Source organism: Notothenia rossii, assembly GCF_949606895.1.
Source record: "Notothenia rossii genome assembly, chromosome: 1".
Taxonomy (NCBI): domain Eukaryota; kingdom Metazoa; phylum Chordata; class Actinopteri; order Perciformes; family Nototheniidae; genus Notothenia; species Notothenia rossii.
In genome coordinates, this window is record NC_136912.1 from 87,044,684 (window position 1) to 87,065,703 (window position 21,020).

General features: G+C 37.9%; 2 protein-coding genes across 2 annotated transcripts; both read left to right on the forward strand.

Moving 5' to 3' along the window:
- Positions 1-7,417: 7,417 nt before the first annotated feature.
- Positions 7,418-9,377, forward strand: LOC307015210 (granzyme E). The gene is made up of 5 exons (XM_079643700.1): positions 7,418-7,577; positions 7,723-7,882; positions 8,084-8,216; positions 8,431-8,658; positions 8,741-9,377. The coding sequence occupies exons 1-5, from the start codon at positions 7,523-7,525 to the stop codon at positions 8,894-8,896; spliced, it is 732 nt and encodes a 243-aa protein (XP_079499826.1). The 5' UTR covers positions 7,418-7,522; the 3' UTR covers positions 8,897-9,377.
- An 8,130-nt stretch (positions 9,378-17,507) lies between these two features.
- LOC307018460 (granzyme G-like) lies at positions 17,508-19,205 on the forward strand. Its single transcript, XM_079648695.1, has 5 exons — positions 17,508-17,666; positions 17,849-17,999; positions 18,096-18,225; positions 18,411-18,638; positions 18,733-19,205. Exons 1-5 carry the CDS (start codon positions 17,609-17,611, stop codon positions 18,901-18,903), a joined length of 738 nt encoding a protein of 245 aa, XP_079504821.1. The 5' UTR covers positions 17,508-17,608; the 3' UTR covers positions 18,904-19,205.
- The last annotated feature ends 1,815 nt before the right edge of the window (positions 19,206-21,020 follow it).

Genomic DNA, 21,020 nt, shown 5'->3' on the forward strand with positions numbered 1-21,020 from the left:
GTGTGTGTGTGTGTGTGTGTGTGTGTGTGTGTGTGTGTGTGTGTGTGTGTGTGTGTGTGTGTGTATATTTGTGTGTAAGGCAGACAGGGGCTGTTGTCTGCCTCTGTTACATCTCTTTATTCCCGAGGCTCTTCCTGCAATGTGGATACACTTTTATGTGTGTATTTGTTTAACTACAGCAACTCTTTGAATTCATCTCAATGTTGAAAGGCTTAGCTTTAAATATTAGCATGCCTATACTAGCCTATACATAAAAATGGAGGAGGACACAAGAGACCAAAGCCATTCTGATTTTACAATCACAACACCAAAACATCTGAGATGCAATGTGTGGAATGATGTTGGGTAATAAATCGTAGATGGCAGACTAGACACCCAAGTGTACAAGCTCATCTGACTCAACACCTGGGGTAATTTATGACACTAAATTGGAAAATATAAAAGCTTTTTGTAACTGGCAACGTATGGAGGCTAGCGATTCACAAATTGAGCCTTGTGTTTGACTGTATGACCTTACTGAATGTGTTCATACTTGACTTTAAAAAAGGCAAAACAACTGTTACTATTGGTGGACAGGGCTTAGCGAAGGGTAAACTATCTTGTAGCAAAGGGAAATAAGATCTTCATTTCTGTCTCCTTCGACTCTACAATCTTCTTAAAGACCCTGATGAGAACATCATCTTTACTTCAGTTGTCAGCAAGTGCGTTTATACAGTTTCCTCAATTTTGACAGGTTCCCTTCAAAGGTCTGATGAATATCACAAGACACGAAGGCTTTGAGCTGACGGTATCATCTTTCTTGCAGAAATGAGGCCTAACTGTTTTGATGGGAGGGCTACATTCTTCAACAAAATGAGAAGGGGGATAGAAGAAGCACATTCCCATCCTCTCATTATGCCGGTTTAAATTTGATACATCTAAATATGAATCCCATGTCTAAAGTGGATAGACACCATGTGTTTTTTGGATTGAGCAGAACAGAAAAACACCCAGAGCTGACATAATTTATGTAGTTGGGGGCTAAGTCAAATGATTTCCCTCTTTTTTCTTTACTTTTGGCTTGCCGTGTTACTTGAGTTGATGAAGGATTTTGGCAAAAATCTTCTGTGGTTTTCTTAGGTAATTAAATATTGTAATGAACTTTCTGCCTATCGGTCGATTCTTTTCTTGTTAAGGTCAATATTTTACTAACCACATTGGCCAGCTATGATTTGAGAACAAAACTGCATATAGAAAATATAAGATGTGCCCCTGATGCATAAGAGCCATCTAATGTGTTAGAGATTTTAGGCTTGAGAATAACAGCACATTCTTTACAGAGAGCTGTCAGACAAGCAGAAGCAACATAAGTCTGCATAAAATCACGTAGCTCTGAACCAACAGATCTAATCTCCTAAAGCTTCAGTCAGTGCGGTTGAACTGAGACGAAGACTGGATCAGAAGTCTTTAGGGGGAAGTGTAGTGCTAAAGTCAACTTACTTTCTTTATCCTGTGTTTCTAGTTTTTTCTCTGCCATGAAAATGTTTCACATCAATACTGTAAAAAATGTACTTCAAATCGACATATTTAAGGATCATAGTCATTGTCAGAGTGCAGAGTATAAAACACAAACAATATAACCACAGAATTCTACATCTTTCTTCCAGTTTATTGACTGTTTTCTTTGTGCGATGTCTATCAAAGTGAATTTTAACAGGCACATCTAACTTTAATGAAGTATAAACAGGCAATGCATGACTTGGAAGAGAAATATTTTATTGAAATAACAGGTGCACGTTAGAATGCTTTACCCTCTCTCAGCTTGTAGACTGTCTGCAGAATCAACAGCTAGTTTTCTATCGCAGTAGTTTTTCCTTTCCAGCTGTAAAAAGACTAATAATGAACAGATGAATAATTATCTATGGACGTTTAAAACAAGTGGCTGAAGGCCTGATGGCACATTTTGTGTTTGCCAGCTACTCTACTTAAGAAGGGCCTTGATTAGACATTAAACATGGAGATCTCAAGTCTTTGTAATGAGTATTTTAGTTTAATAAAACATGCTTTTTCACATTTCATTAAGTGGTATATTTAACAATCTTCAAATAAAGGATGTATGAATCCTTACTCATGCATCAGCAAAAAAGAAAAGGCAGTTAAGAGTTTAATCTTTCCATCTTGAGAAATGTTTGTTATAGATGGTATCATGGTAACCACATGCCTACGTGCCTCATCTCTTTTTAAGTTTCCTGTTCAAAGGGGAGCAAATGGCGGTCGACATCGAGATAGAAGTACGGATATCAGTTTAACTTTGTTACAGCCCTGATTCTCGGTCTTGTGTGAAATTAAACAGACTTGAATGTATCTTATAAATAAATGTTCACATCAAACCTCAATACTTTTTTAGAACTGCCTTAATTCTGTCGCTAACATTACATTTGGAAAACTCAAGTAGTTAGCAGTTACGTGAACAGGTTATTGGTCCTGGTTTAATTCTTTGATTTGATGTTTTCTGATTTAATCCCAATGAATGAGTGCACAAATGGTGTTCATTCAGCAAAGTAAGGTGTCAAATCAAAGTGTTTTGATTTACCTCAGCACATGTTAACAGTTAAGTGGAAAGCAGTCAGAGAGCATATACCTAGATGTTATCTAAATGGGTTCTTTTAATGAGAAAACCACTCAACGTTTTCTTCTGACTCAAGAGCAGACAGAAAAAGAATAGAAAAAGAAAATTGGATAAATGCATGTGCCAGATTTTCATATTAAAAGTGTTAGAAAATGTCTAACCCCTAACCCTATTGCAAGGTTGACAGTCCTTTAAGTGAAGTTGCAATTGGACCTTTAACTTATGACAACAATCCTGCTCCATAGGGCTGTTTGTCTTTTCTCCTCAATTTATATTTGATGGCTTGATAGAATAAAAGCAAATTATATTTCAGTTTTCGCTTTGCTCGAAAAGCCGCATTGTGGGAAGAGCAGCACACTCAATTCAATTCAAAAGCTTTATTAGCATGACCATATTTACATGGAGTATTGCCAAAGCTATGTATAGTCGTAACATCAGTACAAAAATACATACAAATAAACAAATGAACAGTTATAAACAAACTGCTAAGAACATGTTTTTATTTTTTTTATTTTTTACAAGGAATACAGATTCATTTCATTCATATAATACATTAATACAAAACATAATATTATATATATACATAAGATGTGAGACCTGGTGTATCTGCTCATTCCGGTTCCCTCAGACTGTGGCAGGCAGAGACAAACTGTTCTGCCACAATGCAGCTCCCTTTATATTCCCCGAGAAGTATTTTTTGTTTTTCATTTTCATTTTTAAATATTTGAGGATGCTTATGGCTGAGTTTTGGGAATGATTGTTTCCGTACCGGTTCAAAAGTTGGGCATTGTGTGAGGAAGTCACTCACAAGACACTCACTGAGTCCCGTGCGTGAGAACAAATCAAAACGCAGGCTCAAATTCTCTGTCCTAAAAGTGGATGCACTAATTGGATGCAAAGTGGGGTTGATTGCCTGTTGCTTTTCTGAAATTTGATTAGCTAATTGCCGTTTACCATTGTTTCATTTGATCGTAGAGGGCAGAAGTTTGTGTTTATCCTAGTAACTCCTGTTATCATGAACACAGTTGAAATTCTGCCTTTTTGAACAGAACTAGAAATGAAACAACTCGGCGCCCACCGGCCGAGAAACATTAATAATAACCAAACAAACAAAATGGATTTGTTCTTCAGGGAGAAAAATGTCTTACTTCCTGTGTGTTATTTGGCAAAGACTGTACAGGCTTTCAGGATCTTAAGAGTTTTTCGGAGGATTACCCAACATTAAAGCAGCAAAACACAAAATGTGGCCTTCTCCGCCGATCAAACAGAGCTCCTCACATTCACAGCTCATACAAACAGGGAATGTAGCAGTTCTAAAGCTATTTCATAACCCTGCAGTGATTAAAGAAATTAATTAAAGACATGCATTTTATGGAAATACTCCCACATACAGTGGGGCAAAAAAGTATTTAGTTAGCCACCAATTGTGCAAGTTCTCCCACTTAAAAAGATGAGAGAGGCCTGTAATTTTCATCCTAGGTATACCTCAACTATTAGAGACAAAATGAGAAAAAAAATCAAAAATCACATTGTCTGATTTTTAAAGAATTTATTTGCAAATTATGGTGTAAAATAAGTATTTGGTCAATAACAAAAGTTCATCTCAATACTTTGTTATATACCCGTTGTTGGCAATGACAGAAGTCAAACGTTTTCTGTAAGTCTTCACAAGGTTTTCACACACTGTTGCTGGTATTTTGGCCCATTCCTCCATGCAGATCTCCTCTAGAACAGTGATGTTTTGGGGCTGTCGCTGGGCAACACAGACTTTCAACTCCCTCCAAAGATTTTCTATGGGCTTGAGATCTGGAGACTGGCTAGGCCACTCCAGGACCTTGAAGCCACTCCTTCGTTGCCCGGGCGGTGTGTTTGGGATCATTGTCATGCTGAAAGACCCAGCCACGTTTCATCTTCAATGCCCTTGCTGATGGAAGGAGATTGTCACTCAAAATCTCACGATACTTGGCCCCATTCATTCTTTCCTTTACACGGATCAGTTGTCCTGGTCCCTTTGCAGAAAAACAGCCCCAAAGCATGATGTTTCCCCCCCCCCATGTTTCACAGTAGGTATGGTGTTCTTTGGATGCAACTCAGCATTCTTTCTCCTCCAAACACGTCTAGTTGAGTTTTTACCAAAAAGTTCTATTTTGGTTTCATCTGACCATATGACATTCTCCCAATCCTCTTCTGGATCATCTAAATGCTCTCTAGCAAACTTCAGACGGGCCTGGACATGTACTGGCTTAAGCAGGGGGACACGTCTGGCACTGCAGGATTTGAGTCCCTGGCGGCGTAGTGTGTTACTGATGGTAGCCTTTGTTACTTTGGTCCCAGCTCTCTGCAGGTCATTGACTAGGTCCCCCCGTGTGGTTCTGGGATTTTTGCTCACCGTTCTTGTGATCATTTTGACCCCACAGGGTGAGATCTTGCGTGGAGCCCCAGATCGAGGGAGATTATCAGTGGTCTTGTATGTCTTCCATTTTCTAATAATTGCTCCCACAGTTGATTTCTTCACACCAAGCTGCTTACCTATTGCAGATTCAGTCTTCCCAGCCTGGTGCAGGTCTACAATTTTGTTTCTGGTGTCCTTTGACAGCTCTTTGGTCTTGGCCATAGTGGAGTTTGGACTGTGACTGTTTGAGGTTGTGGACAGATGTCTTTTTTTATACTGATAACGAGTTCAAACCCGTGCCATTAATACAGTTAACAAGTGGAGGACAGAGGAGGCTCTTAAAGAAGAAGTTACAGGTCTGTGAGAGCCAGAAATCTTGTTTGTTTGTTGGTGACCAAAAACTTATTTTACCAAGGAATTTACCAATTAATTCATTAAAAATCCGACAATGTGATTTCCTGGATTCTTTCCCCCCATTCTGTCTCTCATAGTTGAAGTGTACCTAGGATGAAAATTACAGGCCTCTCTCATCTTTTCAAGTGGGAGAACTTGCACAATTGGTGGCTGACTAAATACTTTTTTGCCCCACTGTATGTCTGAAAATGGCAAACTCTGTTTCTTTGCCAATTGTTGTTTTTAAATTGTGATGTCATATTGCTTGATTATATAAAAGTCCTGAAATATTCATATATAATCAAGACCTGAAAAAGCCTTAGAGGACACATTTTCATAAATAACAAAAAGGTTGATGTTAGCAAATCGTTAAGTGACTCTGACAAAAAAGATGATGTGTAAGACCAGCACAGACATGAGTCAGCTAAAATTGGGATAATTGCTTAACAGTGTCACATCACCATGGCTCTGGGGCCATAAACCTCTAAAACCATATGTGATTTCACTAAAGCCAGGGTTTGATCCATCATCACTGTCCTAGGAATGTCCGTGTCTCTGTCTGTTGGCTTTTATTGTTGTCATTTTCCTTTCTTCTTAATATACATGTAATTTGTACAGATATTTATGGTTTTCATGGCTGTTATTACATTTCCTCTTCCCTTGTTGCCGTGTCGAATGGCTAAACCAGCCAGCCCTCTCAGCCCCGAGGTCCTAATAAAAGTGACGGGCTGACCGTAAAGACCCTGTTCTACCTAGCAGGTTCCTCTCTGCATCTCCGCCTGTAATTCCCATTACTGCCCTGGACTCCAGGAGCTCACATCGCAAAAACCTGTTCACTCCTACCTCTTACCCCCCCACCCCCACCTCCTCTTTTTCCCCCTCTTCTCCAAGACATTAAAACACTATTGTGCATCATTCAAAACAATTACAGTAAAGTTTGTGACTAAGATACAAGAGGGACATACTTGAGTCTAGACTGAGGAAGTGATGTAACAGACATATATGTGCTATGTGGTCAGTGAGCTACATACTTTTGGCCTCTTTAAAGAAGAGGATTGGTTTTTAGCCAGCACTATTTTAAGCATTGCAAATCGCTTCATATCTTTTCTCTACAAAGCTTCATTCACATTTGATCCACGGTTAACGCTCTGAGCTAATACCCAGCTCTCCTTTTCATCTCTTATTGATTTAAAAAATACAGCAGTCAGGTCCTCACAAGTGTAATTCATTTTTGCAAAACTGAAAAAAAAGGTCAGCAGAACCCACAGGCTTTGAACACAGATCATACATTTGATTTATGTTTGACATGCAGTTTTCCAATAAAGAATTATTATAGTGGCTCCTTGCCTACAAATCTAACTAAAAGAAAAATGAAATATTATTTCGGTTTATAAAATATGCTGACTGATCTCCTCTTCCCTCCAACAGAAACCTACAGACTTCTTCAATCCTCTGGTAGCTCAGGAGCCACATTTCACTTTAAGCTCAAAAACCTCACTTTCGAACAAATCCTATTTTTATACATGATGAAGTGATAACACCAGAATAATGTTACCTCTGGGGCTGTGTGAGAGACACAGAGGCTCCTCTGAGAAGCCACAGCTTTGAACATTGAACGCCAGTAGAGATCTTTAAGACTGTGAAGGTAACCACAAAGGCATCAGTGCATAAATAATAACCACTCATTTTAAAGTTCACTAAACTGATCTGAAATTTGAACTCGCTTGCATCATTTGTCTCAATTGCAAAATCAACCTGCGAGCACGAACATGAGGTGGCTTTTAATGCGATTTAAAATGATGGGAAGTGGAATGTATATCTTTGATAGATATCTGTGAAACAAAACGTATTTATTAAAAAACTTAATCTCAAAATAAAATAATAGCAAACTAATAACAAGTACAATGTATTGCATATTTAACATCAATACATCTCAATTTGTGCTATGATTAATTTCCATTTTGTAATGTTTTGGAGATGACGCCCTTCTCGTGGATGTGGTTAAAAGCCATTGTTTTGCATGGGTTAACCACTCAAACACGTCTTTCTCTGCCTTATACAAGGCAGCGCTCAGACTGAAATAGTCAGAAAAGCTTGTCACTCCCTCCAGGAGCTCACCTGGTCTCACCATGTTCATCCACTCTGAACTGCTGATTCTACTTGCGCTGACTCTTGGTGGTCAAGGTAAGTTAAGTTGCATTTTTACACATACACATACATAAACTTTTTCATACAGGTTTTTATAAAATGCATTCTGCACTGTTGGCACACAAAGCACCATAAACAGCATATATGTAAAAACATATATGTAAAAACAAATATCCCTCAGTTCGTACAGGAAAGATCATCGGCGGACAGAAAGCTGCTGCACATAGCAGGCCATACATGGTTCTGTTGAAGACAGAAATGGACGATGGCACCACCAAACACTGCGGTGGCTTCCTTCTGAACGAGGATTTTGTGATGACTGCAGCCCACTGCCAAGCCAGGTCAGTTAAACACTCATGCATTACGAGTTCAATATAAAAAGCACTCTTAATCGATCTATTTGGGATGATGGCTTCAATAATTGTGAAAAAAAAGGTATTCATAAAATTGTATCTATAATTTTTTAGTATTTGTTCTGAGTTAAAGACTAAGCATTTATTCATTTCTCACATAATATTTTGCATTTCATTTTGTCATTTTAGGTCTTACACTGTGTTACTAGGAGTTCACAATGTAAAACATAAAGATGAAATACAGCATATAAATGTGGATCAAACCTTTCCTCACAAAGACTACAACGCAACTAATTACAAAAACGATATCATGCTTCTTAAGGTAAGACAAATGTTTCCTTTGAAAGCGGAAATGAGTTTCTAAACTATTTTAGTCATTTTCCAATGTTTGTTTGTAATTATGTTTATTGCAAATGCTATTGAACGCCTTAATCAATAAGAGGTTTGAAACCTATGACTTAATCAGGAAAGTGTGAGCACTGGAATGAATATTTGAGCTTAATTATGAGTTCATTTTTCTTTCAATTTTCTTAAAGTTGAGCTCCAAGGCAAATTTCTGCGAAAATGTGAGACCCATTGCTCTTCCAAGCCAACATGAAGCCTCTCTGCCAAAATCATGTTCGGTTTCCGGCTGGGGGAGAACAGACAAGACCAACAAATATATGTCTGTAGTACTCATGGAAGTCAATGTTGAACTCACTGACAATGAGCTGTGCGCTAAGGACAACTTGTACTGCTCCGAGGGAGAGATTGGACCGGGTGAGGTAAGTCTTTTTGTATAACATGAAATAGACAAAGTCATAAGTTATAACTGATTCAGCATTAAAGCCATCACTGTACTTCCAGGGAGACTCTGGTGGTCCGCTGGTGTGCGAAGATGAGAAGGCATACGGGGTGGTGTCCCACAAATTCAAACCAGACTCAGGAGGCCAACAAATCGATTGTTACGTCAAGATTGCTGATTACAGCAGGTGGATCTATTTGACCATGACTAAAGCCTGAAAAAGCTCTCATACAATTGGGGCTGAATTGATGATATCACAACATTTGTATTTACTGTTTGCATGACATTTAATGGGTCCTATCTAAGACGCTTGTAACGTATTCAATAGCAATGAGACTGATGGACCAAAGTCTGAACTTGCTTGCTTTAGACAGATTTAATGACATTGTGCTCCACTTTGATGTTTCCAAATTATAATGTAACCTTTTGTATGGCAAGTGTAGTCACATCAAGGTTAAATATGAAATAGTTTGACTTTTATGGTACAGCTAATTTTCTGCTGATGGGGCCACAAACCTGATCTCTTAAACATAGATTATTTAAGCTATGTTCAAATTAAACCAAGCACATAGTTTTTTTCATGGATAAACTGATACGTTTAGACATAATGCACTTAAATAAATGTTGTTGGTTTGTATTAACTATTGTATATTATCCTGCTTTTAAATACATTAACAATAAATTCATCATCAAAGAGGACACAGGATCTTTTAAGTTTGTTGTGTACCACCTTTTTATTAATAAACTGTTGCCCATGTTCTCTGCACTTAACAAAAAGACAACGCTGCCTCCTAGTGCCCAAGTTTTAACGGTGCAGCAAAAACCAGACTAAACCTTTTTGCATTGGTAGCCATATCAGACAGAGAGGTACAATTATTGAACTGTCTAAGCCTGCTCTGAATGCAAAGTGTCATGACACCACTTGTGTTTTGTGCTAAATAAATAAAAGTGTCTTGGCTTGCTCTAGATCAGGGGTGTCCAAACTTTTTTCACTGAGGGCCACATACAGAAACATATGCGAAGGGCTGGGCCCCTCACTAGAGGTATATTGCCTCATAAGTTAAGTTAGAAGTTAGCAAAATCAATCAAATGTAGGTTAATTATGGTTGATACTTGAATATGCTTTAAGAAACACAACAGCCTACATCTCAGCTCTCCGTAGGGTTTCATTTATTTTGTTTGCAGCTCATTCCTTTAAACAGGAGCCTCAGATTGATTATAACAAGGGGAAATATTAAGGGTCTATTTCAAGCTTGTTATTTAATTAAGTTATTGGGCTTTCTTTAATCAACTAAGATTTGTTTGAAAATGTTTCCAATTTTAATTGACTGAATTTAGTGGACTTATTAACACATGAATACTACTGTGTAATATATTTGTACATATATATTTTAGAAGTACAATATATGACAAGCACAAGTTTTATTTGTGGGCCATATTTCATTAAACTTTTTGAATTAGCTGAGGGCCGTTTCAAAATGGGCCGCGGGCCGAAGTTTGGACACCTCTGCTCTAGATGCATTCTATTAGTATCGTCACTTTTGAATAATTCAATCACAGTTGGTTTACAATTTTAAGATATTTTATTATGTATATATTAATGAGCCAGCTTTCTTTATTTCCAATCACAATGTTGCTAAAACCCCCAAATAAAATGATGCATACTGTACAAATAAGACCAACGTTAGGGCTGAATACACCTACTATCTTTGATTAGAGGTGTTCGTCTTCGTGCTACTGTTTCATCAAAATTGAACTCAAAGGATAGAAAGATCTCGTAAAAGTGGTGCAGATCAGAAGGAGGATATTACCAGGATAACTGCTCCACCAAGCCAATGCTCATGCGGAGGAGAGATTGGGGAAATAAAAAAGATTCACATTGCCTTATCTCACACTCACTCAAATGCACTGGTGTTTGTACCCGTTACAGACTGCATCACCGTTATACTGTAGGTGTTTAACTTAACTACAATTATTTTTTAAATCAAATTTGTTCACTAGATAACGATTGTGACTGTTCTGTTTTTAACAGTTTAACTGTTTGCCTCATCCTGTGCCTGGCACCTGCAATACTTATATCATTTCCTTACCATGAACCAATGGACCCAACAATACATCCTTAAATAAAACAGACTTGTTGTTATGTTATTTTCAATATAAGGATCTGATTATTAAAAATGTGGCTTTAATTCATAAGCAGTATTAATGCTCTTGCTCCTTACCATGACAGAAACAATGGCCCATCAGATGCAAGTCCCTATCTCAAAAACAACCCATCGCCCTAATGCAGAACCTTCTAAATACACGTTGTATTTATGTATATTTATACATATTATATTATTTGTTCTACTAAATCAAATGTGATATCAGATGAAAGCTAATTGTGAATGAAAAAGTGAGGAGTTTCAATGTTGCATTTTAGCACATTAGACAAACAAAATCTGACAATGAATAGAATTCATTTATTAGAAAAGGTCACCTCTGAAACATTGAAATGTCCCCTGATTTACTGCAACAAGCTGGTAAACAGTGAGTAACTGCTGAATTGCAAAACTTCAAACATTTGCTAAACCCTAAAATGAATAAGAGATAGCGATGACTGATATTCTACTGCATCACAACTCACAGAGGATGTGGTGAATGATTAACATCTAAAAAAAAAAAATGTAGAAACAAGATGAACAACATGTTTGTAAGATTGGGCCAGCGCTAAAAAAAATTGCAAACAGTTTAGAGTAGGGAAAGCCCCTAACTCCTGCCTTCCCCAGAAATTGGATGATTACAAAAAGAAAGTAAAAGGGAGAGTTGGTTGGCAATTTAAATATAGCATTACAATGGCAAATTAAAAGAAAAAAAAACGAAAAAGTGGAAAAAAGGATGTATACTGTAGTAAACTGAGAATGGTGTCGTACTGAGAGCAGAATATATACACAATATAACATCCACTCTCTTTAATGTGCCTTGTGGCATTATGGTGTGAGCCATCTTGAGTCAGCTAGGAAGCTTGTTGTTCATCCTCAGTAGTGGCTTCTTTGCAGCAATTGGACCATGAGGCCTGATTCACGCAGCCTGCTCTGAACAGTGGATGTTGAGATTTGTCTGCTACTGGAGCTCTTTGATCAGTTATTCGGGCTCTAATCTGAGGTGTATCAATTTTTGGTTTCTGAGGCTGGTAATGCTTATGTATTTATCCTCTGCAGCAGAGGTGTCTCTTGCTTTCCCGGTGGGGTCCTCATGAGAGCCAGTTTCATCATAGCGTTCGATGGTTTTTGCGACTGCACTTGAGGATAAATTCAAAGTTCTTGACATTTTCCTGATCGACTGGCCTTCATCTCTTAAAGTGATGATGGACGGTCGTTTTTCTTTACTGAGTTAAGTCGTTCTTGCCATAATATGGATTACAACAGTAGTCAAATAGGGCTTTCCACTGTAATAATACAAATAATAATACATTACATTTATAAAGCGCTTTTCGTGGTGCTCAAAGCGCTTACAAGTAAAGTAAAACAAAATAACAACAAAAGTAGAAAGTGCTAAGCTAGGAGGAATAAGGGCAAGGGGCAACTGTGCACTAACCCTACCTCTGCACAACACAACTGATGGTTTCAAACACATGAAGTAATTCCACAAATTATATCTTGACAAGGCACACGTGTTCATTGAAAACCATTCCAGGTGCCGGCCTCATGAATCTGACTGAGAGAAGCCAAGAGTGTGCAAAGCTGTCATCAAGGCAAAAGGGGACTACTTTGAAGAAAGATTTTTTTTAACACTTTTTTGTTTACTAGACAATTCCATATGTGTTCCTTCATAGTTCTGATGTCTTCATTATTAATCTACAAAATAGAAAACAAATGAAATAAACATGTAGCGTCCCCAGCTGAATAATGGTCTAACTCTCAAACTGATGGTATCCTTTTATTGTACACACTTGCATGTATTAGACCCTCCAGAAAAACGCGATTCTGCGATCGCAGAATTTCCCGCATAATCAGCAAAATGCCGCAGATTTTTAAAAGTCCGCATATTTATCAAAAGGCCGCATAATCCCCGCATTTTTCCACACAAAGTTGAGAAAAAAAAATAAAAAAGTTAACTCGTCTTGACGAGTAGTGATGATGACGCAACGTCATCAGCCCGCGCATCACAGAAGGCAAACACCATCGTGTGAAGGTGTGGAATTCACACACCAAGATGAACAAATCGAATCCATCACATTTACCCACGAACATTTCAGCTAAAGACCGGGCAAAGCAGTACCCCAATGTCTTGCACGAAAGTGGGGGGAAACTGTTCTGTACCCCGTGCAACTGTGTGTTGGAGCATAAAAGGAAATCGACTGTGAATACCCACTTCGATTCGCTCAAACATTCAAAAATGGTTTCTGCTGCGGACAAGAAAGCCAAGCAACTCACGCTCACAGAGGCTTCAACCTCCAAAACCCTTTCGAGGGTTGCAAGAAACGAGGTGAGTAGCCTAAAATATTGAAGCTGGTCAGATAACGAACGAGTAAATGAAAACAGAATGAGGAGGTGTGTGTGTGTGTGTGTGTGTGTGTGTGTGTGTGTGTGTGTGTGTGTGTGTGTGTGTGTGTGTGTGTGTGTGTGTGTGTGTGTGTGTGTGTGTGTGTGTGTGTGTGTGTGTGTGTGTGTGTGTGTGTGTGTGTGTGTGTGTGTGTGTGTGTGTGTGTGTAGCTTGCTTCTAGTATGCTTGTTTATCATAGCAACTCTTTAAAAGTGCTCCCTTTCATTCAGTAGTAGCCTAGTAACAGGGTGCGGGAGAATAATCACCTTTTTTCCGCTTCCCGCATATTTCGCAACTTTCCGCATATTTCGCAACTTTCCGCATATTACGCAACTTCCCGCAATTTTCCCGCATAAAATCACATAAAAACCCCGCATTTGTATCGCATAATCAAGGATTTTAGCCCGCATAATCAATGATTTTAGCCCGCATAATTAAGGATTTTGGCCCGCGTTTTTCTGGAGGGTCTAATGTATACATTAATTGTCAAGTACCAACGTAAGAGCTAAGAAAAGAAAGAAAACACAATAGTTGGCCACCATCTCACAGATAAAACATCTCCATTCCTTATATAGCAGTTTTGCTAATACAAAAGCGTGAACTCAAAACTCTGCAAAACTACGAAATAACACCACATAATATCAATACACATATTAATTAAAGTAATAACAAACGTTGTGCCCCTATCAGCCAGTTGCTAAAAACCTAACTTAACTAATTATCTGAAGTTAATTTCTCCGTCATTCATCCTTACACGTGTTTACACTCCTCCGTTCTCTATTCACTTCCGGCAAAAGTCCCTTCAAAATAAAAGTCCGGATCTTATAACTATCAAATAAAAGTACAAAAACTAAAACTTTACCACAGGAAAACATCGGCACACAAATATAACCACCTCTACAAAAGGTTAAAAATATCAAAGGTCATTTACAAAACACAAACCTTCGAATGAGAAGGTGTGTCCAAACGTTTGACTGGTACTGTATCAATCTCAAGCAGCCAAGTGTCACAGACCGCTTTGCATCACACAGCCTTTATTTATACAGTCTATCTAACAGGCCAGATTTCTCCTCTTGCACAAATTTGTATCCAAGGACCATGTTTACGACGAAGAGTCCACAACCATCTTTTATCCCTCAGTTAACAGTCCTAATGTGTTCATTCATGGCACTGCAACAAACTGATTTGCCTACATACTGTGACTGAGAAGAACGTAAAGGTCATGGGATTCATTCTGGCCTCTCAACATAACGGTAAATAAAACCTCAATTAATTAGAGACAACCTAAAGGTGATATGCTGCGGTTTCACAACTCAGGCAGAGGATGTTGCTCTTGATATGATCTATATTTCCTCTTCATTTCTCAAGTAGCTAAACCACTTATAAACAGTTCAAAGGATGTGACCAAGCTTTACCCAGAAACAAGTCTCAGAGTTTACTGGAATCAGACCCTGCTGTACCAAAAATAAAGATCGTATCTCCAATTAATTCAAATATACTTCGATCAATTAGAATGGAAGGCTTAAAAGTTAGAAAGCGGAGGCCTTAACAATTGTGATCTGAGGATAGCTATTGTAGGTGTGTCACAAAATATGCAATACATGAATACATTGTCACAACACACTAACCAATTGACTTTTTACTAAACTTCTACCTTTAAGAATGTTTTATTCATTTATTTGTTTATTTGACAGGGTAGTGAACATCATTTGCTCAAGAGTTACCTATAAGAAAAGGTCCGATCTTTAGCCCCTGATTATCTGGCCATAGCTGATAGCTTAGCAAACATAGCTTTGATGATAAAGACAGTGATGCCCTAGAATCATTACAAAGAAGAGGTGCAAGATTCATTTTTGGAGATTATGAATGGGACAGCAGTGTCACAGAAATGCTCAAGCGGTTGAACTGGGTGGAATTAAGTGAAAGGCGGCGATTGGCTCGTTTGGTTCTTTTCTTCAAGATTGTCCATAACATCTCAGCCATTGATGCATCAATGTACCTAGAGCCAGTTAGAAGAAGTGCAACCCGCAAAGCCAACTCTTTGAACTTCGAGTGAATTTTCGCATCTAGTGACACTCTTAAATACTCCTTCTTTCCGAGAACAATCAGAGAGTGAAACTTGCTACCAGAAGAAGCTGTCATCGCAGTAACCGTTGAGTGCTTCCGGCAAATTTTAAGAGACATTTAGCGGGGATCATCCATCCCCCACTGAGCGTGATACCTCTGGGTTCTGCTCAGTATTAATCCAGATCCAGATCCAGATAGCTACCAATCCTCCATGTTGAAATGTTGGATTTTTCTCAATTCTCAATATATTCAAAACTTTAGAAAGTGGTGACTCTTTATCACCTTTTCAAAACCTAGAACATAAGAGCACTAGTATTGGGAATAGATTCAAGTGATTCTTACATTAACTGTCAATGACAGCATGCCAGCCTGACTAGCTTACTTCCTAGAACCTGCACAACACCCAAAAGAGAGGGATATGTCATTCACTCTATGACATTGTGTATGCTACATTACACAATTGTATGTATTTAAAAAGTGCTGTTTATGTGCAGTATCTCCATCATACAATTCTGTAATACTCCATTTGGGACATGAAAGTATTAGTCTCAGTATTCAAGCATACACTTTAAGCGTCTTTGAGCACCTGTAAAAGCGCTAACAAAATAAATATATTATTATTATTATACCTCAAGTATTTGGTAATTATTTGCATACTGTATGAACCTTTAACATTTAAAAAGGATTCATCCCGAAATGTGGCTGAAGACAGAGATTGATCCAAGTGGGTATTGAGTGTTCTCATTAGCAAAAGTGTATGCTAGCTGCAGCAGCCAGTATGCGTGTGTGGGCAACTGAGTATGCGTGTGTGGGCAACTGAGTATACATAAAGAGAAGGTCTTTTACAAACAACAACATTTTAAGGGTCTCTCCCAACTGGATGTTAAAAAAAAATACTGTTTTAGATGTTTCCCCTAAAGTTGCTGCAGTAAGACGGGCCAAACTGTTTTTTAAACATTCTCAGCTCTCATGGCTTCCTGTTATTTTCATCAGTTAACCACAGACATCCCAATGCATGATGTCTGTCTCTATGATGTGTATAGTGATGTTCGCAGAAATGCTATCTTGATGTCAACAATTTTTGCCGCCCAAATCTTATGAAGATGATCATTGGTTATGAATTCAGGTTAGATCCTGTTACTTGATCAATTATAATTAACTGAGTGCCTGATGAAGCATCAAACTCAACACACAGCTTGTCCTCTCTCAGAGCTCTATGATAATGTAAACAATATGTCTTGCTGCCTAATAGTAATGGACCGTCTCTGTAGGTACTCAATCCCCAAAAATTACCCCTCTTTTAGATCATTGCATCTTCTTTAGAGCGAAACATACCATTTCAGGCTTTCTGCGTAGCCTGGATATGAGCCAATGCCATTTGCGTCCAACCAGAAAGTACAAAGGAGAGATAAAGTGCATGAGGCTGCGGCCCAGTGGTTTAGTGCGCTGATCTTCGGATCAGGAAGGCACTGTTTCAATACCCATACACAGCAACACTTCACCCTAAATAGCTCCTGTGGGGATTGCCCACATGTAATGTAATGAGATTAAAGTATCAAGGTTGTATCAAATGTGTGGCAAGTTACAGATAAGTTTGTATAAAATACATATTTACAGATAAGGTTTGAAGCATACAGTATATGGAATACTTCGGGCATATATAAGTTAAATACAGTCTTAATAAACTTTAAATACAGACATAATACAAATGTGCACTAAGCAGCGTGAGGTCCCTGAGTGTTAGGCACTGCAATTAGTAATGTGGATATTATAAAATTAGTAATGATTCAGGTGTGTCATCACTATAGAAAGTCCTGTTTATTTCTATTTCCAGGAATTGTCCTAATTGCTAAGTCGGTCTTTGTTAAGACAGGTCTATAGATTAGACTTTATGTCAGTTGCACCAACAAAACTTAAGCCTACAGTGTTAAGTACGTCTGATCATGTTCATGTGAATGCCCCCTGACTATGTCTATTGCCAAGGAGCCTTTGTTGCCAGGAGACTGTGTTAACAATATCCTATTTTGCGGCAATGTTATGGCAGATAAAAAATTAAGAAATGGTCAATTTCACAGACTTTGAGTTTTAAGAACTACATGCACTATAGTATACGTACTTATATAATATTTTAGACTTGTATTTTTTTGGATCAAACTTGTCATGCTCTGGAGGAGATAGACACGCCCTGTTCATGAATGTGGTTAAAAGCCACATGGTTTGTATATGCAAAATACACAAACACTTCCTTTTCTCGGTTACACAAGGAAGCACTTAAAGATAGAAATTTCCAGTGATGTGTGTCAGTCCTTTCAGAAGATCAGCTTGACTCTGGTCTCACCATGTTTATCCGCTGTGAACTGCTGACACTGATACTCGCGCTGACTCTTGGTGGACAAGGTACGTTTTTCTTTTGTTGCATTATATACACTTTAGCTGTGTTTAAGATTGCAGTTTGAACCTAATCACATGAGGAACTATATCTCACTGTTAAACATAAAAGGCATAAGGATTCATTATTTATTTTATTAGTCTCTTTTGTCAGTAAGTTTAGTTTTGATCCCAAATGCACTTCCTCTCAGTTCATACAGGAAAAATCATTGGAGGTCAAGTGGCACAAAGCAGGCCATACATGGTGCTTTTGGAGTATCATGAGGCTGGTCTAATAAAACACTGCGGTGGCTTCCTTCTGAACGCGAATTTTGTGATGACTGCAGCCCACTGCCAATCATGGTCAGTTCAACTTACTTTTTCTTTTACGTTCTGGCCTTCTGACTGACTTACACAAAACTATTCAGAGATAACTTTTCTGCACTTTTGTCATTTCAGTTCTTACAAAGTCTTTCTAGGAGTTCAAAATTTGTCGAACACAGATGCACGACATTCCCTAAGTGTGGAGAAATCATATCCACATGAAGACTACATGGGTGATTTAGGAAATGACATAATGCTTCTTAAGGTGAGAGTAAAACTCATTTAAAATAGAATTTAACATCTGTACTAAACAGCAGGAATGTGTGATTAACACTTTTTTGTTCCTCATCTCATTAGAAAATGCCATATTGAATGAATTGATCCTAAAACACTCAACAATTTGACTTTAAAACTTTTTAAATATATTTATTTTTCTCTCTGTTTCTAAAGTTGAGCTCCCAGCCAATCCTCAGCAAAAGTGTGAAACCCATTGCTATCGCATGCCAAGATGATGAGTTTCTGCCAAAATCATGTTCGACCTCCGGCTGGGGGAGAACAGACAAGAACGAAAAATTCATGTCTCGTGAACTCATGGAAGCTAATGTAACGCTCATCAACGATAAGCAGTGTAATGAGGACAAAGTGTACTGCTCTAAGGGAGAGCCTAGACCAGCTCAGGTAGGTGTAGCTACACATCACAAGCACAAACAAACACTGGTCAACAGGTACATTATGTCAAAGCAATCACTGTATACTGTTCATGTACTTGCAGGGAGACTCTGGTGGTCCACTGGTCTGCGAAGGTGAAAAGGCATACGGGGTGGTGTCCGCGGGCTTCCGATACACCACAGACACCCCGTTATTCTACAGTTATACTAAGATTGCCGAGTACAGCAACTGGATCCATTCGATTATGGGAAGCTCTGATCCCTGCAACAACTGATCGATTAAACCTTGATGTTTAAATGTGGTGTTTGTCGCTTAGCAAATTGAAAGCAAGAACATAAAGGTTATTACAAAGCTCAACTATATTCAAGAAGCTTTTCATGGTACAAGGCCTGAAATGTAAAAAACGTAGTGTATGCAGTGCTTAATGCTGTTTAATGGATGCAATGTCTGGATTAATATTGACCTCTACCACTTTATGTATCTTCTTTTTGACTTGATGAGAACATAAGATCCTCCAAGTTTGTTTTGAACCATCTTTTTAAACAATAAAATTGTGTTGCTGTTGCTCTCAGTAAATCTGTCCACTTTTCTGTTTATTGTTCAAAAGGACAACACTGCCTCCTTGTGAACAAATACTATCTGTGCTGAAATGATGTTCACTAAAGTCAGAACCAGTCTCGGCCTGTTGTGAAAAAGATCCTCCAATTGCATTTTTAGCAATAACTGACAGGGGTCACGTCTAGTTATACAATCTCACAAGTTTCCAAATGATGAGATTATCTGGGCATTAAATGAGGTTAGGCATTATATCAGGGCACCTTGCTTCATAACCATTCCACATTAAGCTAAAGCATGCTCTAACTACACAAATCTTAAATAACAAACATGTTTACTGCCAGAAAGTAAAAACAAAATAAACCTGGTATCAGTCAATAGTGATGTAATACTGTTCATACGGAGAAGTGTTTGGGGATATAAAATTAAAGGACTAAATAGAAAGATGGGAGTTTTGACCAATGCTTCTACTTACACTTCTGTCAAAAGTCACCTGCTTTTGGAGGCAAGTCGTAGTGCCCTCATATTATAGTGTTATTATTATTATATCAATTTATGATCACTGATTTTCTGTGAATAGTTATTTTACATATCTATACATGAAGCATGAGAAACATGTACATCTAATAAGCTATAAAATGCTTTACATTCTAGTAAAAGGCCCAATTTGAATAGAGATCAAATTAATTAACGTCATCTGGATCCAAAGATAACAGTAATGCACATTAGTATTTTGGTGAGATACATGTTTATTTATGACCAGCGTCTCAAAAAGACAGTTCGAGTTGCACTGAGCCATGACATATTGATGCTCACAAGTGGAAGAAAGCTTTTACACTTGAGACTGAAGCTCGCTTTTAGCGCCACCATCAGGAATTTTATATTTTACATGACCATAGGTGACAGCATTGTTAAAAACAAACATATATACAGCATGTACAAGCACACAACTTGCATGTATAAATCATGTTGGACATTTTTATTTATTTACCAATTTACAACCGTTTTAAGATGTAGTTATTTTAATGGTTACTAGATCCTGGCTTCACTGCTTAGAGTCCCATGGTTTGACAAAGGCCAGGGGTGATATACAGTACATCTATTGCTACAGATATGATGTTATGCTATTGGCAGGTCAAATATTTCTAGCAAAGCTTCATCCCCACAAAAAAAGAAGTAACTTGAGTTTAAAGCACTATATTTCATAACATAGCTATAATGGATTAGTAGTGTGTTATGTTGAAGGACCATATAAGGATTCTTCCGACTGTATAATCATTTTAGATCTTGTACTACTAAATTAAAAATAAACGCTGCAAAATCCTAATCCTGTTTAATTATGTAACGGGTAGATGGGGTGTTGTAAATTAACATACTAATAAATTAGGGCAAGTGCTTTTAGAGTTCTCAGAAAGTTGTAGCAAGGCGTGACGAGGACTTTTCATATTTCATTAAAGCTGCACTAACAGTGGAAACATTACATAACAACCTACTTTAGATACATTATACTCACCCTAGTGGGGCTGATGGCTCTGTAGTGGATCTCCACATCATCCTGGAATGAAGAAAACACAACAGTGCAATCGTGGTTATACATGATGCATCAGTAACAACAATATATATCGATGTCAGATATAACAAATTATAGAAACAGAATTTGTGGGTTTATAAACTATATAGGATGTATGCTTTATTTGTATTTGTTAGTAGGCAGTGTTAGTTTTAATTACTATGTTGAAAAGTAAAAGGGTTTGATTAGCAATGTTCTCCTTTTTCCTGTTTTAGTTGGTACAGTTTTATAATAATAACACTTTCAATCCGTATCATGGGCTCGGT

Coding starts and splice junctions, on each gene's coding strand:
- LOC307015210 (XM_079643700.1), top strand. CDS start 7,523: ATGTTCATCCACTCTGAACTGCTGATTCTACTTGCGCTGACTCTTGGT. Junction 8,217..8,430: donor ACGATATCATGCTTCTTAAG/GTAAGACAAATG, acceptor ATTTTCTTAAAG/TTGAGCTCCAAGGCAAATTT. Junction 8,659..8,740: donor GAGAGATTGGACCGGGTGAG/GTAAGTCTTTTT, acceptor CTGTACTTCCAG/GGAGACTCTGGTGGTCCGCT.
- LOC307018460 (XM_079648695.1), top strand. CDS start 17,609: ATGTTTATCCGCTGTGAACTGCTGACACTGATACTCGCGCTGACTCTT. Junction 18,226..18,410: donor ATGACATAATGCTTCTTAAG/GTGAGAGTAAAA, acceptor CTGTTTCTAAAG/TTGAGCTCCCAGCCAATCCT. Junction 18,639..18,732: donor GAGAGCCTAGACCAGCTCAG/GTAGGTGTAGCT, acceptor ATGTACTTGCAG/GGAGACTCTGGTGGTCCACT.